Here is a 24,664-nt window from a genome sequence, read left to right as displayed (position 1 = left end):
TTTGCCCACTGCTCTGCTGCGATTTATTTGAAGGTGTATCTGTGAGCAGTTGGAAACTTGCAATAACATTGCCAATTATATCCAGCATTGTGCCGGCTGCATCTACAGTGATATTTGAAATAGTGTCTGCAACAGAAGTGAACAAATGCCTTGAGGATGTCTTGAGAATGCCAGGAGCTCAGGGACTATAGAAATAATGGTTTCAGTGATGATTTCAGACTGTTCTTGGATAACATGCCAATAAGTCAGTCCACTGCTATATAAATGCAAGTTCTTGTTCTAATACCCACTGCTTGGAAACGGCCAGGGGAAGAATTACTTTCCTCCTCCTCTTAGCCATCCTGACCTCGCACCGCTCTCCCTCAATTGTCTATTTTACACCACTGTGCCATGCCTCACTCACTGCTACCTCCCTGCTGTATTTATATTTGTATTACTGCTATGTAGATTCATGTGATGATGATGCTTACTGTGTATGCAACATGTTCGTTATGTTCTCCATATTACTGGTACAGAGCTGGCATTACTGATCCCTGTTGTTTACATGGTTAAGGTATGCTTACAAGCATTAACTATATGCATCCTGTAGTTTTATTTATTTTTATGAGGAAAACTATTACATTTGTAGAACAAAACAGAAAGAAAAACAATTTTGAAATCTGGCATACCTGTGGTCCTGTTTGCTGGCCTTCCAACTCTTCCCTCCACAAGATGCAGATTATTCAACAATAATCTCCTCTTGCAAACTCTGTGAGCCAGTCACCCACATCCTTGTCCGACTTCACTGGTTCCCCATTCCCCAGAGGATCTAGTTTAAGATCCTTGTCCTCACTTTTAAAGCATTCCACGGACTTGCTCCTCCTTGCCTCTGGGATCTACTAAAACCTGACCAACCTGCCTGCTCCTTCCACTCGGCGGCCACTGCTTGCTTCACGTCCCTGCCCTGCCCACCCCACCATAGGCAGTCGGGCCTTCAGCATTTCTACTACTACCCTCTGGAACTCCATCTCAGAGTGCCTTTACGTCACTCCCTCCCTTGCCTCCTTCAAGGACCATCTCAAGACCTTCCTCGTTGACCGTGCCTTCAGTTCCTCCCACCCCATCCCCCTTATCCCTCTTGATCGGGTGCAAACCCTTGACTGACTAGCACCTTGGGATGTCTGCTTGACATGAAAGGTGCTATGTAAATTCAATTTGTTGTTGTTCTTGTTGTTTGTCAGTTACTCTGTTGACATCTGTAAACAGCAAGAATCAGTTTGGATTCATTAAATTATTCAACATTTATTGTTCTTATACTAAGTATACCAAAACCAAACTTTATTTTATTCTATAATATTGAGGGTTTTTTATGCAGTACCATCTATATATTTTTAATCTTTTTTAAGGTAAAGGAAATTACACTGAAAACCAAGAGCGAATAAAACAACTTCAATTGACCATAGTGCCATCAATTAGTGGTGTGTATTACTTCTAAAGTCATATAAAGGATTCTCCAGGTTTGAAATTTTATTTTTTATTATAGCAGAATGTCGTTTGAAGATAAATGGTATTTCACTTTGTGCATGACTATTTTTACTTACTTCTTTGATTCCGGGCTGATATTCCCGACTATGGGGCTGATATTGTCCTTTTGTGAATTAAAGGAAAATAACAAGATTTCTGAAAATGTTTGAAACTGAGTTGTTAGGACCACATAATTTATAAATCATTCTTTGAAACAGATTGATTTAGGCATACAATCTATTCTATACGTCTGGAAGTGGAATAGAGATGGGGTATCCATGGTTACCCATCAGACATCTGCGAGCAGCGAAGCTTAGCTATTCTGGCTGAAGCAGCAATATTGGGTATTACAATTCATTAGAGTTATCTCTGAATTCAGTGCAACTTTTATAGTGCTGGTCTTCAAAAGATCAAATGTACCAGTTCCTTCAATGAAGTTGGCATTATTCAAAGCAAAGGTTGGTAATACAGCCAAGACTTGGAATTGACTTCCTCCAAAATACTTTTGAGTTAATTAAGAACGATGCATTTGGTAATAATTTGCCTTACTGATGATGCTTTTTTTTAAAGAAAAGATCCTAATGACAAAAAAGGATATTTAAGGATCTCCTATTATAAGTATGAAATGTGTATTAGCATTAGTGTACATGTGCACCCCTTTGTGTACAATGAAAAGTGATCTTTCATTATGCTTTCTTCAGTTTTGGTTATGTTTTTTCTCTTTAGAGACGGTGTACATACAGGTTATTCTGTTTTGCTTCTTCATCTTCTTCTCCTTTTATGTTGGAGCACTGCTTGTTGCTTTTGTGCATTATATCAGGTAAGTTCAATCTATTTAAAAAATACAATTAGAATTCAAAAATGTATTAAATTTCACATTCTGGACACAAGATGACACAATGATGCTGGTGGTACAAAAATGAGATGGTTTTCTTCCAATTGCTTATATTAAAGCATGGGTAGAGACAGGAGCAACATTTGAATTTTAGAAGTACTGATTTAAAAACATTTAAAACAGAAATTGCATTTTCCTTCAGGATACTAATGGAAAATATTGATAAATTTATTGAAAATGGCAAACCATTTATTCTGAAAAAGGTACAAATTTCTGTTATCTCTGAAGCTTAGTGAACATGGGAATATTTAATCATGGTAGATATGAAGGCTTAAATATGTTTGTAGAGTATTGGCAGAGTATGTGAACAATATTTTTGGAAATATTAGTTACTCCAATAGTCATTGCACAAGACAGGGGTGAAAGGGAAGTAGGAGTCTCTGTATATTTGTAGGTGAATATTTAAGCGCTCTGATACGCTACCCTGCATGGAGGGCGCTTTATAAGTGCAAGTTATTGTTGTTGAATATTTGTAGGAATGAGCAAGCGAACAGGATACTGGGCTATATTGTGAAATAAATTGATTTAGATCCCCAGAGTTATGTTCAAGCTATATGTTCTGGTTAGGCTGCCCTTGGAGTATAGTGTACCGTTCTGGTTGTCGTGATGCAAGGGGCTGCCCAGACCCTGGAGACAGTAGAGAAAAGAGCAACAAGTGTAATTAGCAGTTAGAGGAATAAGCTACAAGGAACGATTGGGATTTTTTAGTTGGAAAAAGAGATGTCTCAAAGGGGACCTTATAGAAATATGCAAAATTCTGAATGGGATTGAAAAAGTCAACCTATTTGGCAATCAAAACTGCAGATCAAGAGGGCACAAGTACAGGATTGTAAAAGGCAATTTCAAGATACATATTTCTTTACACAATTGTTTTTGCAAAAGGAACTTTTTTTCCATTGTCGTACATTTCTGCATGACATTGTTATATGATTTTCATTACCTCTATCAACATAGTTTGGATCAAGAGAAATTACTTGATTACATTTTTCTGTTTTTTTTATTCTTTAGGTTTCATCAAACAAATTTGAATGGAGCAGATGAGGGTAAGTAGGCTGGCTAAGAAATAAAATTTATAATTCATCCCGGTGATTACAGAATATTATTCTCCTGATCTAAAGTCGTATTCAAAAAATGACAAAAATGTATATGTTTTTATTTTTGAGGTGTTGGAACAATGTCAGCAACACATCCGATCACATTTGGAGCACCAGAAGGAGGCAGTTATGGGGCTATTGGTAAGTTAGAAAAATCATTGTAATTTTATGTTGTATTATATGACCCTTACTAAAATAACTAAAATGTGTTCTGTGAGACTATACTTATGTATATGTATGTTTGTTTTTATTGAGTTACAGAAGAATCTAGCCCAGATGTTGCAAGTCAAATTAATTCTCCATTAGATGTAGATCATTGCTCTGTACAAGGGGAAGATAATTTTGATACTGAGCATGACATTGAGTTTGATAAGGAAATGTTCAAAAGTAAGGTATGTGAACATATTTAACAATTAGATGGAACCATTAGATAGCATATAAAGTCTTGCTGCCATTGAGAAAGTTCTGTGGATTAAAAATGTTCTTGTTTAAAAAGCATGATTGTTTTAGCCCCCAGTGACATGACGGAAAGCTTCCCCTTCCCCAAACTAGGGAGGACTACATACCAGTGGTGAATGTACTTTCTCCAACCCAAACTACATAATTTCATCTCTGCCATAAGAATGTGAATCCTATGGAAATGTAGACAAAAATATACAATCCTACACAGATTCCGACATGTCCCACCTCCAGCCATTCTGCATTAAGTTTTAGGTAGCTGTTAACAATCTTGATTTACTACAGACTCAGCCCATATCTGCATGGACTAATAGATTCAAGACTTTTAATGGTGTAGGTCAGTTGAATCCTAATAACACATTAATAGACTTGGCAACTTTACAAGGGAGCGTGGATTCAATTTATGGGAGAGAAAGCAAACAGACGACTCAGAGTAGTGAATATCAAACATTACACAGACATATTGTATCAGCAAATTCAGGAGGGAAATTGATAGCTTCTGGGTTGTGGAGTGTGATAGAATAAAGTGTTTTTTTTAATGCTTTGGCCCCGTCCAAATGAAGGATAATAATCTTTTCTAGTCCTATATGTTCCTGTGTTCATGGGTTGAGAATGGTAACTGTTAGGTGACATTTTAATGTAATCTATCGGCCACATTTATCTGTTATTGTAGTTTATGATGACTAAGTTATGTTAGCACCAAAAATGACAACTTTATGAGGACATTTATATAATAATACTAATATTTCCCTTATTCTATCAATAATTGTATCTAATTTTCTCATCAGGTGACTACATAATTGCAGGAACTAACATTGTACTTCTCATTTTAGACATTTCTCTTTGTGTCAGACTTGTCTCGAAAAGACAACAAGACTGTTAGCAGGAAGTACAATATCTATTTTTGGTAAGTAGTTATTCTGGCTAACTGAACTGTTTTCCATACTTGTATACCTGTATATATAAGTTTTGTGGAAACAGTAAATCATCTCTCCAGTTTTTCTTAAAATAAAGCAACACACTTTGCAAGAAGGACATGTAATTCTATGTTTCAAAGGTGTACTGAAAAGACTTTCTTCCAAGGGAAACTATCAGTATAATCTGATTTATTTTTTGAAGGGGTTTTGTTGTGTTCAATTTCTGAAGACCAACTAAACAGTATATGTTTGGCAATTCTGATGTACTGAACTGAAATCTAATTCTCAACTGTTTTTGAAGGGTTGGGTTGATGCGTGAAGGCTCAAACTAGTGGATAATTTCAAAACCTTGCTTGTAAGGAAGGAAGGAAGTATGTAAGTAAGAAAATGTTTCAAAATTATTTTTCCCTGCAGGAATATTACTACAATTGCTGTGTTCTATGCTCTTCCTGTGATCCAGCTTGTCATCACATATCAGACAGTAAGTTTATAGCTGCAACAAAATCTGGTTCTGTATATCTTCTTCTGGCTCTTTGCTCACATTTTGGATAGATAGTAGAAAAGGTTGATCCTACATTTTGAAGAGTGTATCGTTCTATCCTGAGCCGATTAAAGACCAAATCTAGACGTATACTAAAAATTATGAAAGGTCTCAGACTATACCTTGTTGAAAAAAGCAGAATTGAGCAACCTGTATTCTAATGCTATTACATCAGTAGTGAAGCACCTTGTTTTAGCGTGGCTGTACTATGCAGGAACCCTATGTAGGTATTTTTTTAAAAATTCCTTTCCCGAACAGTGCAGTGGGAGGAATTTCTACACATGATGAATTCCTGATTGTAGCTGCCCTGGTAGGTGGAATGTAGAGACTTCTCAAGGGTGAGGAAGAAAAAATTAGTTGGCAAGCAACTTGATTGTGCATCGAGAAACTGTGGAGTCCCGTAGCATAGTGGTCAGCGTGCTCGCCTCACAAACAAGAGGACACAGGTTCAATTCCTGGAGGGGATATGAGAGTGCGAAACCTAAGTCAAGTTTCCTTATTCCACCCACCTGTTTACTTGATAGTAAGTAGGAACCCAATTTGTCAATTGGTGGATTGTTTTACGGCTAATAAAAAAATTGGTCACCCAATCCATGACTGTTGGACTGCTGAGCGCAATTGGCTGCCACATTTTGCCTACAAAATACACAATCAATCTACTTTACAATACATTCTATGAAGTGCTTTGAGACATCTCAACAATGTGGTAAGGTGCTATGTCAAATGCAAGGATAATTAATATTATTAAATGAGTTACATAATGCCATTGGTATGAGACATCAAGCAGAATTGGCTGCTTACTCTGCTGGTATGGAGTATGCTGTGGTGAACCTCAAAATTTAAAGAAATAGATGTTGAAAATGAGAAGAGAAATCTCTAATTTGGAATGTTCTTTTGATTTGAGGACCTGTCATTTTTCAGCCAAGACCAATCAATCAAAGTAGATTTAAAAATGTCTCTAGTAACAAATTTCATGAAAGTAGGTAGCCTTTATAAATACCTCCACATTTGTCAAAATTGGTCTGTTATTTTCTGTGTTTCTGTTTGTTGTTCTGAATTGAAATCTCTTAACAAAAAAACTGGAATAGCTGGAACCTTTATTTATCGGTAAACACAATTACTTATTCAAGTAATAATCTAGATATGTACATTGCATTTCACCCACAAAGTATACAGTCAGTTCACTTTACCGTATATTCTGTGGCGTGCTTTGAGACATGTCACGACATGATAAGGTGCCATATCAAATGCAAGGATGATTATTACAATACAAATTTACATTGATAGCAGCTTTCACATTGGGAGAACGTCCCAAGGCGCTAAAAAATACTGGCTTAGTACATGAGCTGGGGTTCAGGGCTGAGAGGAGTGGGGAGGGGAAAAATGACCGAAAACACAGACAAAGAGGTAGTTCTTGAGACGGACCTTGAAGGAGGTGAAAGAGGGAGCAAGTCAGAGGAACTTCCAGATGGAATTCCTAAAGTTACATTAATACATGCTGGCGTCTTCTGTGATATTTGGGGACAAAGTACAGAAGCCTCTTGCCTCCAAATTGTTTTGTTTTCACTTCAGGTTGTCAATGTAACAGGTAACCAGGACATCTGCTATTACAACTTCCTGTGTGTTCACCCTCTTGGAGTGTTAAGGTAAGTATCTTTTTAGAAAATTCTTTATTACACTTATTTTTGATTAATTTTGTTGTCTTATCAAATACAGAGTAATATTATCTTATTACAGTTTAAATTACTCCATAGATGTGGTTTCTAAGTGGTTTTCAGTGACCAATAACAGCTCCACTTTAATGGATGTTACTTTTCTTAGTATGTTTGCATTTCTCCAAATAACTGCTTTCTGCATGAGGTGGACATTTTATGTAGCGGGTACCTTGTCAAGTCATTCCTGAATTGTCTTATTAACAGTCCCAGTTGTACCAATGATTATCGGAACTATGCTTGTGTGGTACTGCTGCATGCGTCTGCATTGAATTTGTAGGTCAATATACTTCTTGATCTTCTCTAGTTACTTATTTTGTACGTTGTAGTCACTTGTAAACTCTAGTTTTTTTATGATGATATCTGGTTCATTACACATTACTGTTCTATCTGTATCACTTGTGCTCCAGATTATCGTGATGTTAGCTTTTTATGTTCATAACAATTTTGTAATTCAATATCAAAGTGTTTACAAATTGTCCACTGGATAAATTGCCTGGCTCAGTGTTCTCAGTTTTTTGTAGTTTTTCATCAATAAAGGTAGCTTTGGCACATTTATCTAATCCAAACTCTATTTTGATATCATCACTTTTCCTTTTTTGCTATCTTGATTTATTCTAATTCTTTACATTTTTTGCCATGTAGTTTTAGGTCATTCGTGGAGAGCAGATGGTGTTTTTTTTTGTTTGAGTGGCATTTTTTAAGTTGGTAGCCATATGTACTGTCTTTTAGTTCTGAGCTGAGAGGGAATATGGAGATAGAAAAGATCAGTGGTGAAAATGAATCCCCCTGTAAAATTCCTTTCTTGATTTTAATTTCATTTCTCATAATGATACCTCCTTCACATTGTAAGGTCATTTTAGTATTCCTATATTACATTTTGGCTTGAGTTAAATCTAAAATATTTTGACCAGACTTGCCTTTTAATCCAATGCATCTTCCAACATAATCACATTTTCTGAGGATCTAATTCACAGAGCAGAAAACCTGCCCTTTTTAAATTGAATCTTGCATTCCTTAAACATCGATTTCCCTCCAGCTTAGCCATATCCCTTTTAAACAACCTGCAATTCTGGTTGAAAAGGCTTCAGTGCTTAATGGAGAAATTTTAGCTAAATTGACTTTTCGCTTCTTGAAATACAAAGAAGCTAGGAATTAGAAAAGGTAATTCAGCTCATTCAACATATTATTCCATCACAAAACTTCTTAATCTCATTTTCTATAAAGCAACTACATTTTATCCCTCGCCACTTAGTCTTAACTTTGTGTTTGTACTATATGTGTAAATCCAGGCAATTTGTCAATTGGTTGCTGATTGCAACAAAGTTATGTCTGTATTGTTAAATAAAATTAGTAATCCTTGCATTTGATATAGTGTTTTATCACATTGTTGAAATATCTCAAAGTGCTTCATAAGACTTTTACTGTAAAGTGTAGTGTTTGTATTTGTAGAATACTGCAACCAATGTATGCACAGCAATGTCCCACAAACAACCATGAAGCGAATGTCTAATTTATCTCTCATCCCACTCACCTAGTGGAGAAACTTGTACCGTTCTGCAAAATGCTCTCTTCACAAATAGATTACCTTTAAATACAAATGCAATCCAAACATCTAGTGGTGTACTATACAGAAAATGATTAAATAAGATGAGTATATCTAAAGAATATAAAAATATAATGGGATATGGTACTTTGGAAATTAGACATTAAGATTCTTAAGCACATTTGTTAGATTTTACTGATACAGAAGCTTTTCACATCTTAGTGTTAATATATGACACTCAAGACTTGAGAAACAAATTCCTGACTGTTTGGCCAAATGCTATGGTATAATTTTATGTTAAGGTATTTTAAAATGGGCACAACTCTCACAATTTATTGATGATCACCCAAATTCTCATCAGGATTTTTTTCAGTTGTAGTTAGAAAGAAGAAAAATAACACCAAGTATGGTAAATTCGAGCTCAGTTTATTGCAAACTTAATGTCACAAGCATAAGCACTGGAGATCTTGTCTAATTTCACAACAAAACTCAAGGCACCACCAGTCTCATTATAAAAATGAATTAAAAACATTTCTCGAGCTATTTAGTGAGTGAAATTCTTTCTTGCTTATGTTTCAGTGCCTTCAACAACATTCTAAGCAACATTGGATACGTGATGCTGGGATTCCTGTTTTTCCTGATTGTATTAAGAAGAGACATCCTTTATAAACGGGCTCTAGAAGCTAATGACATCTATGCTTTGGTATGAATAAACTGCTAAAGTAAACTAAGATTACCAACAGGAAAAATCATAAAAGACATGAAAGTATAATTGCACCAGTCTCTCCTGTACACAGGTTACCTCATATCCATACAGAAAGTTGTCCTAGTTTTAGGTATTATTTGTGAAATATTCAGGGAAAATTAGAATGTTATCAACATATATGATAGTGGAATTGTATTGGGCCCATCATCTATCTACACTCCCAAAGAATATGGGAGCCACCACTACTGATTCTGAACTCAATATGAACCACCAAAATCATATAAAACATATTGGCTTATACTTTGTTCTAAGAAAGGAATAGAGAATATTTATGCTCTTAATTTTATGGAGAGGGGTAATAGAGTTACCATCACAAAACAATTTGAAGTCAAAAGTTCCAGTTTGCTCTAATCTTTCTTCATAGCTCATCCATTTACTCTTAGGATATTGCTCTTTTCTGTGCCATTTCTAATGTACATCTTTTCTATATCAATGGTGAAAACAAATATGTTGTTTCAGATGTGTATTACTAGCTGTTTAAATTACTTTACAGTATAGGTAATTAAAATGCTTGAGTAAATTTTGTTAGTTGCACTAAAATTGAACGTGTACAAGGCAGTCTAGGAAACTGAAACAAAACAATTGTTGCAAGTCACATTCCTGGGCTGTGAGAATGTATTAAAATGAAGCAAATACTTTTCTCTTTCTAACTCTCCCAGGAGTATGGCATCCCAAAACACTTTGGTCTCTTCTATGCTATGGCAGTGGCACTCATGATGGAGGGGGTCTTGAGTGCTTGCTACCATGTGTGCCCTAATTATTCCAACTTTCAGTTTGGTAAGTCAATAATCTATAGTGGCTAGTCTTACCATAAAGGAATTTAATGCAAGAGTTTCTGCTTATTACAGAGNAAAAAATATTTATAATCTGCTTCAAGCAACCTTTGTTGTTAGTTGCTGAAACATTTGTGTAATATTTCCTGATTTATTTGGTGTCTTTCACCAGCTTCAAATGTCAACAATATATAACTTAATAAAATATTTAAATATGCTGACTTGAAATGAGTAAGGCCACCAACAGACATTTTTAAACACAACATGCTAATGTTTGAAGTGAATATGAGGAGCAGAGAGCAGTTGACAAGCAGAAAGTGCTTGTGTTAATGCCCAAGAAAAAAATGAGATGCCAGGTAAACCAGTAAACCAGTCATATAATGTGGTTGGTAGGAAGATTTTTTTTGGAGGCATAATTCCATGGTAAAGTGTCTAGAACCTCAGAAAGTGTGTGAAAGCTTGATCCTTTTTGGATGAGCTTGTGCATTGAGACATATTGCCAGGCTTTTGACTGCTCATTAAAATGTTATGATGAGCTTGGTCAAATCTTATAATTGGTATGATGGCAACCTGATAAGTAGCATTCAGACTAACTAGATCGAAGGAGTATGTTAATTTTTTTCACTTGATCTTTTACCAATAGTGGTATTAGTATTCCAATAATTTATGTAGAAGTATTGCTTCTAAAATATTTTAATTTACAGGGCTCCTCCGTGAAGCTCATTATCTCTCCCATTTGGTACTACAAACAGTGGAGTAACCTTGCCATTATTGAAAGGTTCTTTAGTTACATCAAAGAGAACTTTTTTTCTGTCTCTTTGGGGACTAATTGTTGGTATTGGAGAGTAGACCACAAAATATATGGTGAATTCACTTTACAGTATATTTTGTCAAGTGCTTTGAGATGTCTCAAAGGCGTGATAAGGCACTATGTCAAATGCAAGGACTATAATTATATTATTATAGACACTATTCTAGGAGATTCATTAGACTGATGTCACTACAGCACACTTATTCCACTATTTCAAAACAAATAACAGTTTTAAAATAAGTTTATCATTAATATTACCTCCCTAAGGTGTTACCTTCTACTTACAGCACAAATTCTTGTTAGTCATCAATGAATTTTCTTTCGCCACAGATACCTCCTTCATGTACATGATTGCAGGCCTCTGTATGCTGAAACTCTACCAAACTCGACATCCAGACATAAATGCTAGTGCATATTCAACATATGCAACCTTTGCTGTGATCATTTGTTTTGCTGTGCTTGGTGTGGTATGTATCTTGTTTAAATGATGTTATCTTAAATTTATATTGATGTTAACTTTAAGGGACATTGCTATGTGCAAATTAGCTGCTTTGTTTCGACTACAAGATACAATCACTCCACTGTTCAGTATATCCTGTTGAGTGCTTAGTATTATAAGGATTATAAAGTGCTTATAAGGATTAGTATTTATTATTAGGGCTACAGATTTGGCACAGCATTTTGGGTCAAAAATTGCAGAGTAATCACGGTAAATTTACTGAATGTTGCAGGTTTACAGGGAAATGTTGGAAGAAGTCAGTTATGGAAATTCAGTTGTGCGTCTTTATACATCTCAACATTACCAGTGTCTAAACTAGGTGCAATATATTAAAAAAAACTTACCTGTGCACATGGTGAAGTAGCCGGGCTTTATGCTGGCATCCATGAGAACAGTTCGAATTTCCCACAGCAACTTTGAGAGAGGCTGGCACATGCGCAGACCTCTCTCAAGTTTAATGAGGGAAGTGTTCGTGATAGTGGCTTTGTCACAGACAAACAGAAAAATCACAGTATCTTTTGTCACAGATATTTTTTTCACTGTGACAAATCTGCAGACCTATCTATTATTAATAATACAAGGTGTTGTTTGTATTGTGTTGCTACATGAAGAAAAACAGTAACTAAATCTAAAATAAAAATGGAAAATACTATTAAATTACCTTCCTTTTCAGATGCTGATCAAATCGTTGTGCATTTGCAGCATTTTCTATTTTTCTTCCAATTTGGTGATGGGAGGTTTTGCTCATATTAACCACATTCTCCTCTCTTCTCCCCCCTCCCACCCTGTTATTTGGCAAAGTAGAATTATTTAGCCAGTGTGTTAAGAGTGCATGGCTGATCCTGGTAATGAAGAAGAAAGTAAGATTCCCTACTTACATATTTTGTCAGGCAAAGTACCCTCCGTACACTGAGCTCTCATCCAATGGTTTTGTTAAGGGAGAAGAATGAGAGAGAGTTTTGTGAATGTTTCTTCTCTGTGTACTTTTGGGTCAAATTGAATGGATGTTGAATAGGCATGGTTCTCCTTTAAACTGGGAGACAGGAATGGGAGGGATTATATGAAGAGCAGTCCTGACATCACAAAGTTAAATGTCTTAAATGCATTACCCAGTATTTTCCTCAATTTCCAATTGGTCATAGAACTCTGCAGTGTGTGTGTATTCTTTGAACACCTTTCCATCTGCAGAATAATGAAGACCCTACAAGATAATTTTACTTTAAACTGTTACAGTGAAAACTATTGTGGTGTATATTAATTAGTGTATTGTTTTTTCTTGTAGATATTTGGTAAGAGTAATACCTGGTTTTGGGTGGTGTTCTCAATTATTCATGTTATGGCATCCCTGGGTCTCAGCACCCAGATATACTACATGGGGCGGTTTAAAATAGGTAAGTTCAAGTACTCAAAATAAATCATTTAAACAATTATTCATTATTTTGGTGTGGTAGATATGTGTTTTACAAACTGGATCTGTTGTGTTAATTTGCAACTGCCAGTTTGTGAATGTTGGATTTCAGGATTTTCATCAAGATTTACAAATGGGGATTTGAGAATCCTCAGATGGTGAAATCTGATGAGAAAAAGTCTTGATGAACAAAATACTGGAAAGCAAATCACCAGTTTCTTTTTTGCCAGCCTTTTTTTCAAACTTTGTTGGTATGGGATTTACAATTTGTCGTTCATCAATCTTGTCATGAGTTTTGCATCTCTGGAAGGTTTTTGCATTATTCTGATTCCTCATTAAGGAATTATTTTAGAAATCACTGTGTTTCAGACTCGTGTATGTGCCTACAGGTTATAATACCATAAATCTGTTCTAATATGCAGTATTTTTTTCTTTCGTTCAACCAGATGTTTCAAATGCAGGTAACGTGCATCTTCAACCAGATTCAAACGTTTCTTCTTGTAATACCAAATTCATGTAACAAAGTTAAAATAGAAAGACAGTCAATTATTGCAGTCCTTTTTCACATGAAAGAGCTATAAATTTATTTTGAGTTAAGTCATATTTGCCTTAAAGAATGTTTTGCACAAATGCAGAATTGTTGTTACTCATTAACGTAAGGTAAGACAACCAGCTGGACATCCATTGCCAGATATATTAAATGGTTGGCAAACTTCACACACCGCCCAGCAGTTAGGTTGTAGAATAGAAATTGCAAGTGTATATGCCTGTTCCAAATGTTGGCCTTGTATGATAGGAGAGTGAGATAATGGGCAAGATCTTTATAGAAAGTAGTTGGATATGATGAACATTTGCACTTCTTTTGTCATATTACCAAGACCATTCTGGATGTTAACTCAAGCTTTTGCCAAAATCCTGCATCATGGGTTAAAAATATGGTCGATGGCAATAATGTCAAGGTTGGCTGGATTCTGGGTAATCTAACATTCCCTTTAAACTATGATCTATTGATCCTCCCTCTTACATACAATAACAACAACTGCAACTTGCATTTATATGGTGCCTTTCACTTGGGGTAGCGCCTGGAGCGTTTGATAATGGCAGAGTTTGACAACACGCCAGGGGAGGGGAAAGGGGTAGGTAACCGTAAGCACAACCAAAAAGGTAGCTCTTCAGGCGGGATTTAAAGGTGGGGGTGGGGGGAGCAAGGTGGAGGGATTGAGGGAGAGGCCACCAAAATACATCACCACCAAAAGAAGAAAATGGGCACACATCACTACTTATGTAGTGGGGACTTTGAACACATATCAGGTTGTATTATTACCTAAAAGAAAAATACTTACTAATAATTAATTATAACAAACTATTTCTCTACAATAGTAATAAGTATGTACTTGAATGTTATATGTCACTCTTATGTTCCCTTTTCCCCTTTGTGCTTTGCATGCTCATTCTTCTTGATGTTGGTGCCATTTTAGCATGAGTTTAGCATGCTACAAACTCAGAAGTAGAAGGAGTGGATGAAAAAGTAATGTGGAGGAGGAGGTAGGATAGCATCCAGCAGTGAGCTTGTTGGAGCAGAATAATAGCTAAGAGGTTCTGTACCGCTCTGTGGTATGTCCAGACTCCTGGGATCCTGTGATTTTGAAACTTGACAGATTGCCTTAGCAGGGGTACGAGACAAACTATCCAGTGGAGTGTTTGATAAAAATTTGCTTCCACTTTGCTGACCCATTGCTACACCTCCATGAATGTGTGTTGGAATGGTCCTTTTTATTTTATTTTTATTTTATTGGGTCCTCAGAAAATCTATTTCTATTGCTAAGCGCGAACTATTATTATCCGTTATGAAAGAAAAATGGCAGAGTTGTAGGGACATATAAATAATTTGAATGTCAACACAAAGTTTAAAGCACTTCCATTGTACGTGGCACAATACCACGTGATTATGGACAATGGGTTTTTAACCTCCAGTCAATCAGCCAGAAGTGTTTATCAGGGCCCTCGCCATGTTATTCTCGTGAGAGTACGTGTTGCATCCTCTTGAGCATCATTACTTGTGATCTCGAAGTTCTGTCAACACATACGTCTGGCCTTACTTCTCCCCATATCCGCAGACTGGGTGTCCACTCAGTCCTTTACACATTGATTTGAGTAGATGAGTTGTCTCTGCACTCCCACAGTCCTCGGCATCATGCAATGATTTTAACTCTTTCCTTACAGAGGTATGAAGTAATTGGCAAACAAGTAAACACGGCTAAGTACTTTTAGTGTGCTGTTCTTCCCTAATATGTAATTGCATGCATGATTCTTTTATGTTCTTTTATTCATACATGTCAGTTCTGCCTCCAATCCCACATTTCCCTTCCAAATGCCATGATTGCTGTCTCCTACATATGTAATTATGTGCTCCTTGCGTATGTTTAGTGCCTTTGCATTGGCTGGGTTATCTTCTACTTGGTGTTTAGTTGCTAAATTTGTCTTTGTATCATTACTATGAATGTAATGTACTGCATACTGTTGCAAATAAATTAAGCACCCAAACCAAAATTCACATAGTGAATTTAAATCTGAGCAAACATTTCTGCTAGTTTTCTTATTAAATATGGCTTAAACCAAACTAGAAAGTTGATTTATGATGCTCTTTTTATTGAAGTACATAGTAGAGTGTGAACTTTGGAACACAGAATGGCAAAGCTAGACCTTTTAGAAGAAAACTCTAGTTTAATGATATTGATGTGAGCCGGCATACCTGATTCTGTGCAGTTACTAACAATAATTTTACTGTTTTTTTCCACAGACTTTGGTATTTTCAGGCGTATTGGAATAGTTCTTTATACTGATTGTATTCAACAGTTTAGTCGGCCCATTTATATGGTATGGCATATGATTGAAATTTAAGAAATTCGTGTTCTTCTAATCTTCAGGACCTATTTGCAAAATGTCAAATATTGAAGCAATATGTTATGTGATACACAGGGCACGCACTAACTATATATCCAGGAATGCTGATACAGAATCTTTTAACTTATTAGGTGTGACAGAAATTCATAATTTGTGTGGATTAATTGTTGATTTATATTGCACATTGATGGTGAATCATCACCAAAGCACTGGCAAACATAGAGTATACACATACCAAAGAAGTTGATCTACCGATCCAGACTGGCAATACACAAATATGTGTACTCAGGACCTGCTTGCCCTGTTCTTCCAACATCAGATTTCATTATATATTTGTTTAAAGTATTAATCAAGTAATCTGCTAATTTTCATGACTGAAAATTATTCTGACAAAATAATTAAAATTTAAGATATCCTATAATCCATCTTATTTTTCTTATTTGAAAGTATAGGAATCGGTGGTTGATAAAATGCTCTCATAGAAACATAGAAACAGGAGTAGGCCATTCAGCCCCTCAAGCCTGTTAAGCAATTCTATAAGATCATGGCTGATCTGTGCCTCAACTCCAATTACCTGCCTTTGCCCCGTATCCCTTGATACTCTGACCTAACAAATATCTATTCACCTTAGTCTTGAAAATGTGAATGGATCCAGCATCCACAGCCTTTTGGAAGAGTGTTCCAGATTTCCAATACCATTTGGGTGAAAAACTGCTTCCTAATTTCACTCCTAAATGGCCTAGCTCTAATTTTAAAATTATGCCCTCTTATTCTGAATTCCCCCACCATAGTTTATCTGTATCTATCCTATCGAATCCCTTTATTATTTTAAAAACCACAAACATCACCCCTCAACTTTCTAAACTCAAGGGAATAGAGACTAAGTTTATGTAATCTGTCCTCACAATTTAACTCTTTAAGTCCTGGTATCATTCTGGTAAATCTGTGGTGCACCCCCTCCAAAGTCAATATATCCTTCCTGAGGTGCCGCGCCCAAAACTGAACACAGTACTCCAGATGGGGTCTGACCAACGTTCTATACAATTGAAGTATAATTTCCTCTCCTTTATATTCCAGCCCCCTTAAGATAAAGGGCAGTTGTATGTATCCAATTGAATGCAATGGACTCCATTAGCTGGGCTGTATTATATTGAAAATTTATATTTGAATTTTCCTTTATTTAGGATAGAATGGTTCTGCTTATCCTCGGAAATCTTGTAAACTGGTCATTGTAAGTACAGATCTATAACATATTCAAATTCAGCATTGTTGTGAATAATTTAAAAAATGCTAACCTATGTAGAGGAATTACTGCAGATCTCTTTGAGAAATATCAATCAATACAGGATTGGATTTTGCAGCTATGTTAACATGCTAACCTAGTATATTTTGCTATGTATACAGCGTTTTGCCCCACAAAATATACAGTCAATTCATTTTTCACTGTAAAGTTTTCTCTTTCTCAAAGGGGTCTGAAATAGTTCAGAGTATCATATTCTTAGTGGGAGTGGGACTAAAAATGAGCATAATTCCTTATAAATGAACCCAAATGGCTAATCTCATCATGATAGCTAGTAAAATTAGTGTATTTATTTACCCTTGTATGGTAGAGATCCTCTTGTGATGCTGAGATTAAGGTGCACTGTTGAGGCCAGGTAGAAAGATTGCTCAAACAATTTACCCATTCCTGACCTGTTATTGTTTGATATTGATACAGATTGCTAAAAACTGATTACTTTTCTGTATACCCCTGGAATAGTAACTATTCAATTTATTTCCTACTGCCTATCCCCTTGTTTTTAAGAGTTTTGTGATAGATGAATGATGGTGGACACCAGCAGTGCTCTAGCAGAGTTACCTATTGGATTCATCTTGAAACCAAAGGTTAGCCGATGCATCTCATATCCCCTACAGTAACCCAAAAGATTAAAGAAAAACCTTTGACACTTTTAATATTCCCATTGTTATATGGGAATATAACAATGAGATATTCATCGTAACAGATAAATCTGTTGTTATGATGATTTGTAATTTAAAAACAGATTTGTCATCGTAATAGATGAGTCAAACATTAGTCACAAATCTGTTGCACTTAATCTTGAAAGCTGTAGATGTCTTGCATCTGATCTTTCTGAGTTATGTGGTCCTTCAGCTATATTCCCCTCTCTTCCACTGTGGAGTCTCATCATTTGTAGATTTTGCGCATTCTTATATCCATTAACTGTTACCTTTCTTTCAGCTCAAGGTAATTCATGCTACTAGAAGCAATTGCTGAGAAGCAATTGTGCCTAAACTTATATCAGCAAACTGTCCAAACATGGAAGCAAAGAACATCAATGAAGATTAAACTCAAACCTTCCCAAATTTTTATAAATGTATTCCCTTTTGCTTAATTTTAATTAGCAAACATATTTCTTTTTACTTTTTCACATTCTTCCAGTGGTGCAAGCATGGCTGACCAGCAACAATCACCTTTATGTTCAAATACTAGAACTTCAGTGTGATTCTCTTATCATTAGTCAATCATCCCATCGACCAAGTGAATATGATTCTCTGATTATCAGTAAATTTACTGACCAGTAAAAAAAAATCCAAAATCAGTGTGTTTACCAGTGATTGGAGAATCGCTGCTTACATTTCCTAAGTTCCTAAAATGCTCTACGTACATTATATTTTAATGACTTATGGGGACAAAATGAAAGACAAAACTTAGGGGTTTTGAACAAGTTAAAAATAACCTTATAACAAGTATAATATTCTGTGCATATCTCACTATTTAAAATCTTTAATTATATTTAATCAAAGCATATAAATAGGCTTCTCGCCTTAATTATTACTTGTTTATCGATTTTAATGTAGAATGTACAATTCTAAATTAGTTGTATGAATTTTCCCTTTCAGTGCTATTTTTGGTTTAGTGTCCAGGCCAAAAGATTTTGCTTCATATCTCTTGTGCATCTTTATCTGCAACCTGCTGCTATATCTGGCCTTCTACATCATAATGAAGGTATGATTCTATAATTTAACTTTTCTCCATATACTGCACATTTGAAATATGTTTTGTTTCTTTCACAAACAGTAAAGACAGCAGTTCTTACCAGATTATAGGAACATTGATATATCCAGTATTTATAAATTTTGAATCCCCCCCTCCCATGAGTACTAATGTACGACTTCTTCCTACAACAACACCAACAACAACAAGATTTCATTTATAGAGCGCCTTTCATGTCGGGAGGACATCCCAAGGCGCTGGACAGTTGGGTCGGGACCCGAGCAGGGGGGAAATGGTCAGGGTGAGGGGAGGGAAGGGAGGGAGAGAGGAGGGGGTAGAGAGTCGAGACGGGAGCTGAAGGCACGGTCAAAGAGAAAGGTCTTGAGACCGGCCTTGAAGGAGGAAAGGGAGGAGGCAAGGCGAAGGGGGGGATGGAGTTCCAGAGCCGAGGGGCAGAGAGGCTGAAGGCCCGGCCACCAATGGTAGGGCGGTTGGGGCGGGGGATGTGGAGCAGACCGGAGCCAGAGGAACGGAGGGTATGGGCAGGTAAGTAGGGGGATAGTAGGTTAGAGAGGTACGAGGGAGTGGCCTTGTAGGTGAGGATGAGGATCTTGAATTCGATCCTCTGGGGGATGGGGAGCCAGTGGAGGCGAGCGAGGGTGGGAGTGATGTGGTCGCGAAGCCTGGTGCGGGACAGTACACGAGCTGCAGAGTTCTGAATGACCTGCAGCTTGTGGAGGGAGGTGGCGGGAAGGCCGGCGAGGAGAGAGTTCCCATAGTCCAGCCTTGAGGTGATAAAGGTGTGGACCAGGGTTTCAGCAGCGTGAGGGGTGAGGTAGTGCCGTAGTCTGGCGATGTTCCGGAGGTGATGGAAGGCGGTGCCAGTTGTGGTGCGGATGTGAGGGAGAAAGGACAGCTCAGGGTCGAACAGAACGCCGAGGTTCCTGACTGGCTTTGAGAGGTGGAGAGTGCAGCCTTGGATGCTGATGCTGTCAGCGCCTGAGGTGCGGAGGCGCTGACGTGAGCCAATCAGGAGGGCCTCGGTTTTTCGCACGTTGAGTTGAAGAAAGTTGTCTCTCGTCCAGGACTCGATGTCGGACAGGCAGACTGTCAGGACATCGGTGGTCGTGGAGTTGAGGGTAGAGGAGGAAAGGTAGAGTTGGGTGTCATCCGCATACATGTGGAAGTTAACCCCATGTCTGCGGATGATGTCACCAAGGGGAGCATGTAGAGGGTGAAGAGGAGGGGACCGAGGACAGAGCCCTGAGGGACACCACACGAGACAGTGCGGGGACTGGAGGAAAAGCCGTTTGTGGAAACAAAATGAAGACGGTGGGAGAGGTACAATACAATTGGTATATCACACTCTCAGATCAACCTCTAGCCAAAAGCCATCATACTTTTGTAATAATGCTGTGTTTAACCTTATAGAAAGTCACAGAAATGTAAAATGGGAAGTTGATTTGTAAAGTTAAGTTCTGCTATAATGGTTGAGATCCATAAAATGCTACTCCGCGCACTATACTAAAGTACGCTAGCCAGTTTTGCAGCACATGAAATTAAGCTTAATGCAGGTAATGCTACACATAAACAGCAATTATGAATAAAATTTTGAAGCAGTAATACTACTGAAGTACTAGAGTACTTTTATATTTATAGACTGGATGGATTGATTGATAACCCAGATTTAATACAGCACTGCTGAATGAGATTTCAGGCAAAATCAGACTGTATCAGTCGCAGATTGATTTCCCCATAGAACCTGTTACCAGCATTAAGCATCATTGCAATACTGTTTTAGTAGCTGAAACGTCTCTTATAGTAGTCTCAAATGCAACCCAAGTTTTTAGATGAAACTAAATTATCAGTAAAACAAAAACTGATCATATGCTGGAATTCTAGGCATTTCAGCCCCATCATTAAATTAAAGTGGAGTCCTTAGCTTAGTGGTTAGAGCATTCACCTCGCAAACGAGAGGACCTGGGTTCGATTCCTGGGCAGGGAGAAACATTAGGCAAGTTTACCTAACGGTAAGTAGGAACCTGGTTGTTAGTTGATTGGCAGATTGCTCTTCGGGGGGTAATAATCCCTTCAAAAAATTTTAAATAATGATAATTTGGTCGCTCAATCCACAACTGTTTGTGGGACATTGCTGTGCACAATTGGCTGCTACGTTTCACTGACAAAATATACAGTCAATTCACTTTGCAATATATTCTATGAAGCGCTTTGAGACGTCTAGGACATGATGAGGTGCTATATTAAATGAGAAGATTATTATTACTAATTTCCATATTTTTTTTACAGCTACGAAGTTCTGAAAGCATAAGGGCTATTCCTCTTTTCTGTATTTTGGCAACTACTTTTATTTGGGCATCTGCTCTTTACTTTTTCTTTCAAACATTAAGTAGTTGGGAGGTAAGAAAATGTATTGAAAATATTATATTAAATTATTCATCTTGAAATATATTATAGATGTACAATGAAATAACAGTGAGATTATTGTTTATTATAATGCTTTCTCAAATGCCAAAGAATTAGGAAAGTACTTCAAATTGATAAATTAGTAATCAAGTAATCATATCATTTAAATTAATAATAGGAACGCTAGTCTTTGATACACCCCCTTTCCATCTTCTGCTTAGAAATTTCCTATTGCTTATCTAGATGTCTATTTGTCAATTGTTCCTTCCATTAAAAATAGGCAATGCCCCTTGTTATCTCACTAAAATTTGCTTTCACCTGTGATAAGCCCTTTGATTTTTCCGCTTCTATTTGTACCCTTACCCTAGTTTCAATATATAGGTGTTGTGGTTGCTATTCCAAACATTCCATTTTAAGTTACCTACTTATCTTCTTGTCCATTTCTATTTTAGGTAATTAAATCTTTTCTGCTTTTGGATAATTTTCTGCATGAATCAGGTGTTATCTTTGCTTTGCAAAAGAAATATCTTTGCTTGGGCAAGATCTGAATTGTCAGAAATCACAGATTCCTGTTAACAATTACTGTGGCTCAAACCTTGTGGGATCAAGTTAAGTTCAGTAAGGAAAGTATATATGTTGCAAATGGAATTATGGGTCTACATAACTCAGTAATGTATAATTTATACATTATACATTACATTATATAATAATATTATTATTATTATTATTACTCCACTTCTATGCAATTGCTTCATAGAAAACTCCTGCAGAGTCTCGTGAACAAAATCGTGAATGCATTCTGTTGAACTTTTTTGATGAACATGATGTTTGGCATTTTCTGTCAGCTACTGCAGTTTTCTTCTCCTTTTTGGTGAGTGTTATTCTGTTGTTTTTCTGCTTTGGAAATCTTTATATATTTTTATTTTCTACAGAGATTTACCAAAGCAGTGTACATACATGTTATGTACATGTAAAAAACACACTTGCTGAAACATTGCATGGGTAGATATACAAAATGTTGGTACATAAATTGCTATACATTAAAACAAATATGTTTCAACATGTTTTTATTATAACAAATATGTTTTAAGTTATGAAATGTAATGTAGCATGTTAAGGATATCTTTGGACCAACTAATTTGGCTCAATAGCAGATTCAGAGGAGTCTGAATCTGCTATTGAGCCAAGTTTGGAATTGGAATTTTTATCACCCTGCTCCAGATAACCCATCGAACCAAAGCCTTAATGTGTAGGGCGGTACAGTAAAACTTGCATAAGTTATAAATCGTATAATCACCTAAGTCATATATTCACCCGAGTCCCATTTAGTTTCTTATCAAAAACACTTAGATTGTTTTGCACTACTCATATTAATCACCTCCTAACTTGTAACGCTGGTCCCATACCTCCATTACTCCCGCACTTACCGGCTGCATTGATTCGCAGGAAATGACGTCCTGACCTGTTGACGCATACACAGAAGTACTTAATTTCCCGCAATTCAATGCGATTCCAATGCTTGCTGGTAAGTGCGCATGGTGCGACGGGTCATTGAATCGTGGGAGATGTAGTCTTGACGTGTCACTGCATGCGCACTTATTGTCTGCAGTGATTCACTACTGCAAGCGCTCTGACCGGCTAGATTGAATTACATGTGCGCAGTGTAGAATGATTAAATCAGATTTTATATGACTTATACAGTTTGCCTGCAACTCTGACTTTACGTAAGTCACATTAAATTTTATGGTTCTGACTCTTGCGAGTTTTACTGTACTAGCTGGACAAGCAGCAGAAAGCTTACCTTCGCTCAACAATGAACGGCTGTGTGGTTTTAGCTATTTAAAGTCTAGGAGTATCTAAGTGTGTACTCTAAGGTGGCAAGCCTTGGCGCTTTTCAACCTGCACTTAAATTCTCCAGAATTAGGTAAAAGTATGGTGTATCCCTCTGAAGAAAGAATGCTCACTTCATTCCAAATGGAAACCATACATATGTAGTCCAGTTATAATGTGTTTATTTTTATCTGCAAATTGTAATATGTTTGCAGTGTGGATTCCATTCACTGTGTTTCTGCAATCAACCTGCTTGTTTATTGCAGATACCCATTCCAAAATTGCATTATATTTCATCTTGAACTAAGGCAAGGGCTGGACCTGATAAGTGCTCAACAACTGGGAACATATAATAATTATGGCTGTAATAATTAGGACTATTTTCTGTTTACAGGTTCTCTTAACATTGGATGATGACCTGGATTTTGTAAGGAGAGACAAAATCCCTGTGTTTTAGGTTCATCTTGGGCTTGAAAAGAATGTTCATTGATCAGGCAGTTGACCAATGATATACATCAACGAAAGCATTTCGTTGTATATACAAAAACAAGCTTGCAAAATATTCACAAACAATCCTGCTTAGAAAGTGATTTGAGTTTCATTGGTTACATTGTAGCATGATATTTAATTGTTCAATGAAAACTATAACAGAAAATGTGTAATTTATATGCCTTAATGGTAGTTATATATGAAGCAACATTGTGTTAAAAAAATTGCAACCTGGAGTGGTTGGAAATGCACAGTAGTGTGAAATACAGTGGATTTTGTGTGTTCTAGGACCAAGCTTGAAGGGCCAAAGAGCCTTTTGTCATTCCATGTTTTTGTGTACTTGTGTGCTAAATGGAATAGGCTGCATTAGGAATTGCAGGAAGTCAGTTTCAGAATTAAGATGGGATTGAAGAGAATTTTCCAAAATGCTGCATCATTTCTGAGGAATTGCAGGCCTCTAATGCTTAAGTCTTGGAAAATTTTCAATGCCCTAAATACGTCATTATTATAAGGAATTTTAAAGAAATATTTAGACTAATTACATTATTGTGTCATGAGTATTATCTGCTATAATACGTCCTCCCGACGTGAAAAGCGCTATATCAAATGCAAGGATTATTATTATTATTATAGCTGGTGCTTAATATTAATGTTTGCTATTAAAAAACAATAACAATTTTGATATTGTTCTGGTTCTTAAATGCAGAAGAAGGTCTGATAACCTGCATGCAGATTTTCTCTCTATGGAAAATAATTCTGTGTTCACTTGATTAATGAAAACAGTTGAATAAATGTGAAAAATCTGAAGAAAAGTATTGCAGTATTTATTTTTTCCTATGCACACTTTGAATTCCTGAAGATAGTTAATACTGAATTCACTTGAGTGATGCATATTGCCATTAATACTAAAGAAAACTGGAATCACATTTACATTAATTCAATGTAACACTTGAAATTCCTCAATGGTATACTGGATGGGGCTGCAGCTTACTGGTTTGAATTGCTGGACTGTGCTGAGTTTGCTGGTCTCAAATGAACTGCATAGGGGCTAAATTGTCCCAGGCCTTCCCAGAGTCGGGGAAGAGAAACCAGGCAGGT

The 24,664-nt window shown here is 36.6% G+C and overlaps 1 protein-coding gene across 1 annotated transcript in view; it reads left to right on the top strand.

The window, feature by feature from the left end:
- The window catches only part of LOC103185520 (SID1 transmembrane family member 1), a 31,416-nt gene extending 7,243 nt beyond the window's left edge, over positions 1 to 24,173 (top strand). The window contains exons 8-26 of the mRNA XM_007904066.2: positions 1,386 to 1,457; positions 2,230 to 2,323; positions 3,407 to 3,441; positions 3,562 to 3,633; positions 3,754 to 3,884; positions 4,785 to 4,858; positions 5,283 to 5,349; positions 6,982 to 7,055; positions 9,247 to 9,370; positions 10,093 to 10,210; positions 11,348 to 11,484; positions 12,799 to 12,907; positions 13,371 to 13,385; positions 15,725 to 15,801; positions 17,013 to 17,059; positions 18,730 to 18,835; positions 21,131 to 21,241; positions 22,005 to 22,118; positions 23,472 to 24,173. Of these exons, the coding sequence (XP_007902257.1) occupies positions 1,386 to 1,457; positions 2,230 to 2,323; positions 3,407 to 3,441; positions 3,562 to 3,633; positions 3,754 to 3,884; positions 4,785 to 4,858; positions 5,283 to 5,349; positions 6,982 to 7,055; positions 9,247 to 9,370; positions 10,093 to 10,210; positions 11,348 to 11,484; positions 12,799 to 12,907; positions 13,371 to 13,385; positions 15,725 to 15,801; positions 17,013 to 17,059; positions 18,730 to 18,835; positions 21,131 to 21,241; positions 22,005 to 22,118; positions 23,472 to 23,534 (1,640 nt within the window). The 3' untranslated portion in view covers positions 23,535 to 24,173. The remainder of the gene's footprint in view (positions 1 to 1,385; positions 1,458 to 2,229; positions 2,324 to 3,406; positions 3,442 to 3,561; positions 3,634 to 3,753; positions 3,885 to 4,784; positions 4,859 to 5,282; positions 5,350 to 6,981; positions 7,056 to 9,246; positions 9,371 to 10,092; positions 10,211 to 11,347; positions 11,485 to 12,798; positions 12,908 to 13,370; positions 13,386 to 15,724; positions 15,802 to 17,012; positions 17,060 to 18,729; positions 18,836 to 21,130; positions 21,242 to 22,004; positions 22,119 to 23,471) is intronic.
- The last annotated feature ends 491 nt before the right edge of the window (positions 24,174 to 24,664 follow it).

The sequence above is a fragment of the Callorhinchus milii genome, unplaced genomic scaffold (genome assembly GCF_018977255.1).
Source record: "Callorhinchus milii isolate IMCB2004 unplaced genomic scaffold, IMCB_Cmil_1.0 Scaffold4, whole genome shotgun sequence".
Taxonomy (NCBI): domain Eukaryota; kingdom Metazoa; phylum Chordata; class Chondrichthyes; order Chimaeriformes; family Callorhinchidae; genus Callorhinchus; species Callorhinchus milii.
This window is presented reverse-complemented; position numbering and strand designations above follow the sequence as displayed.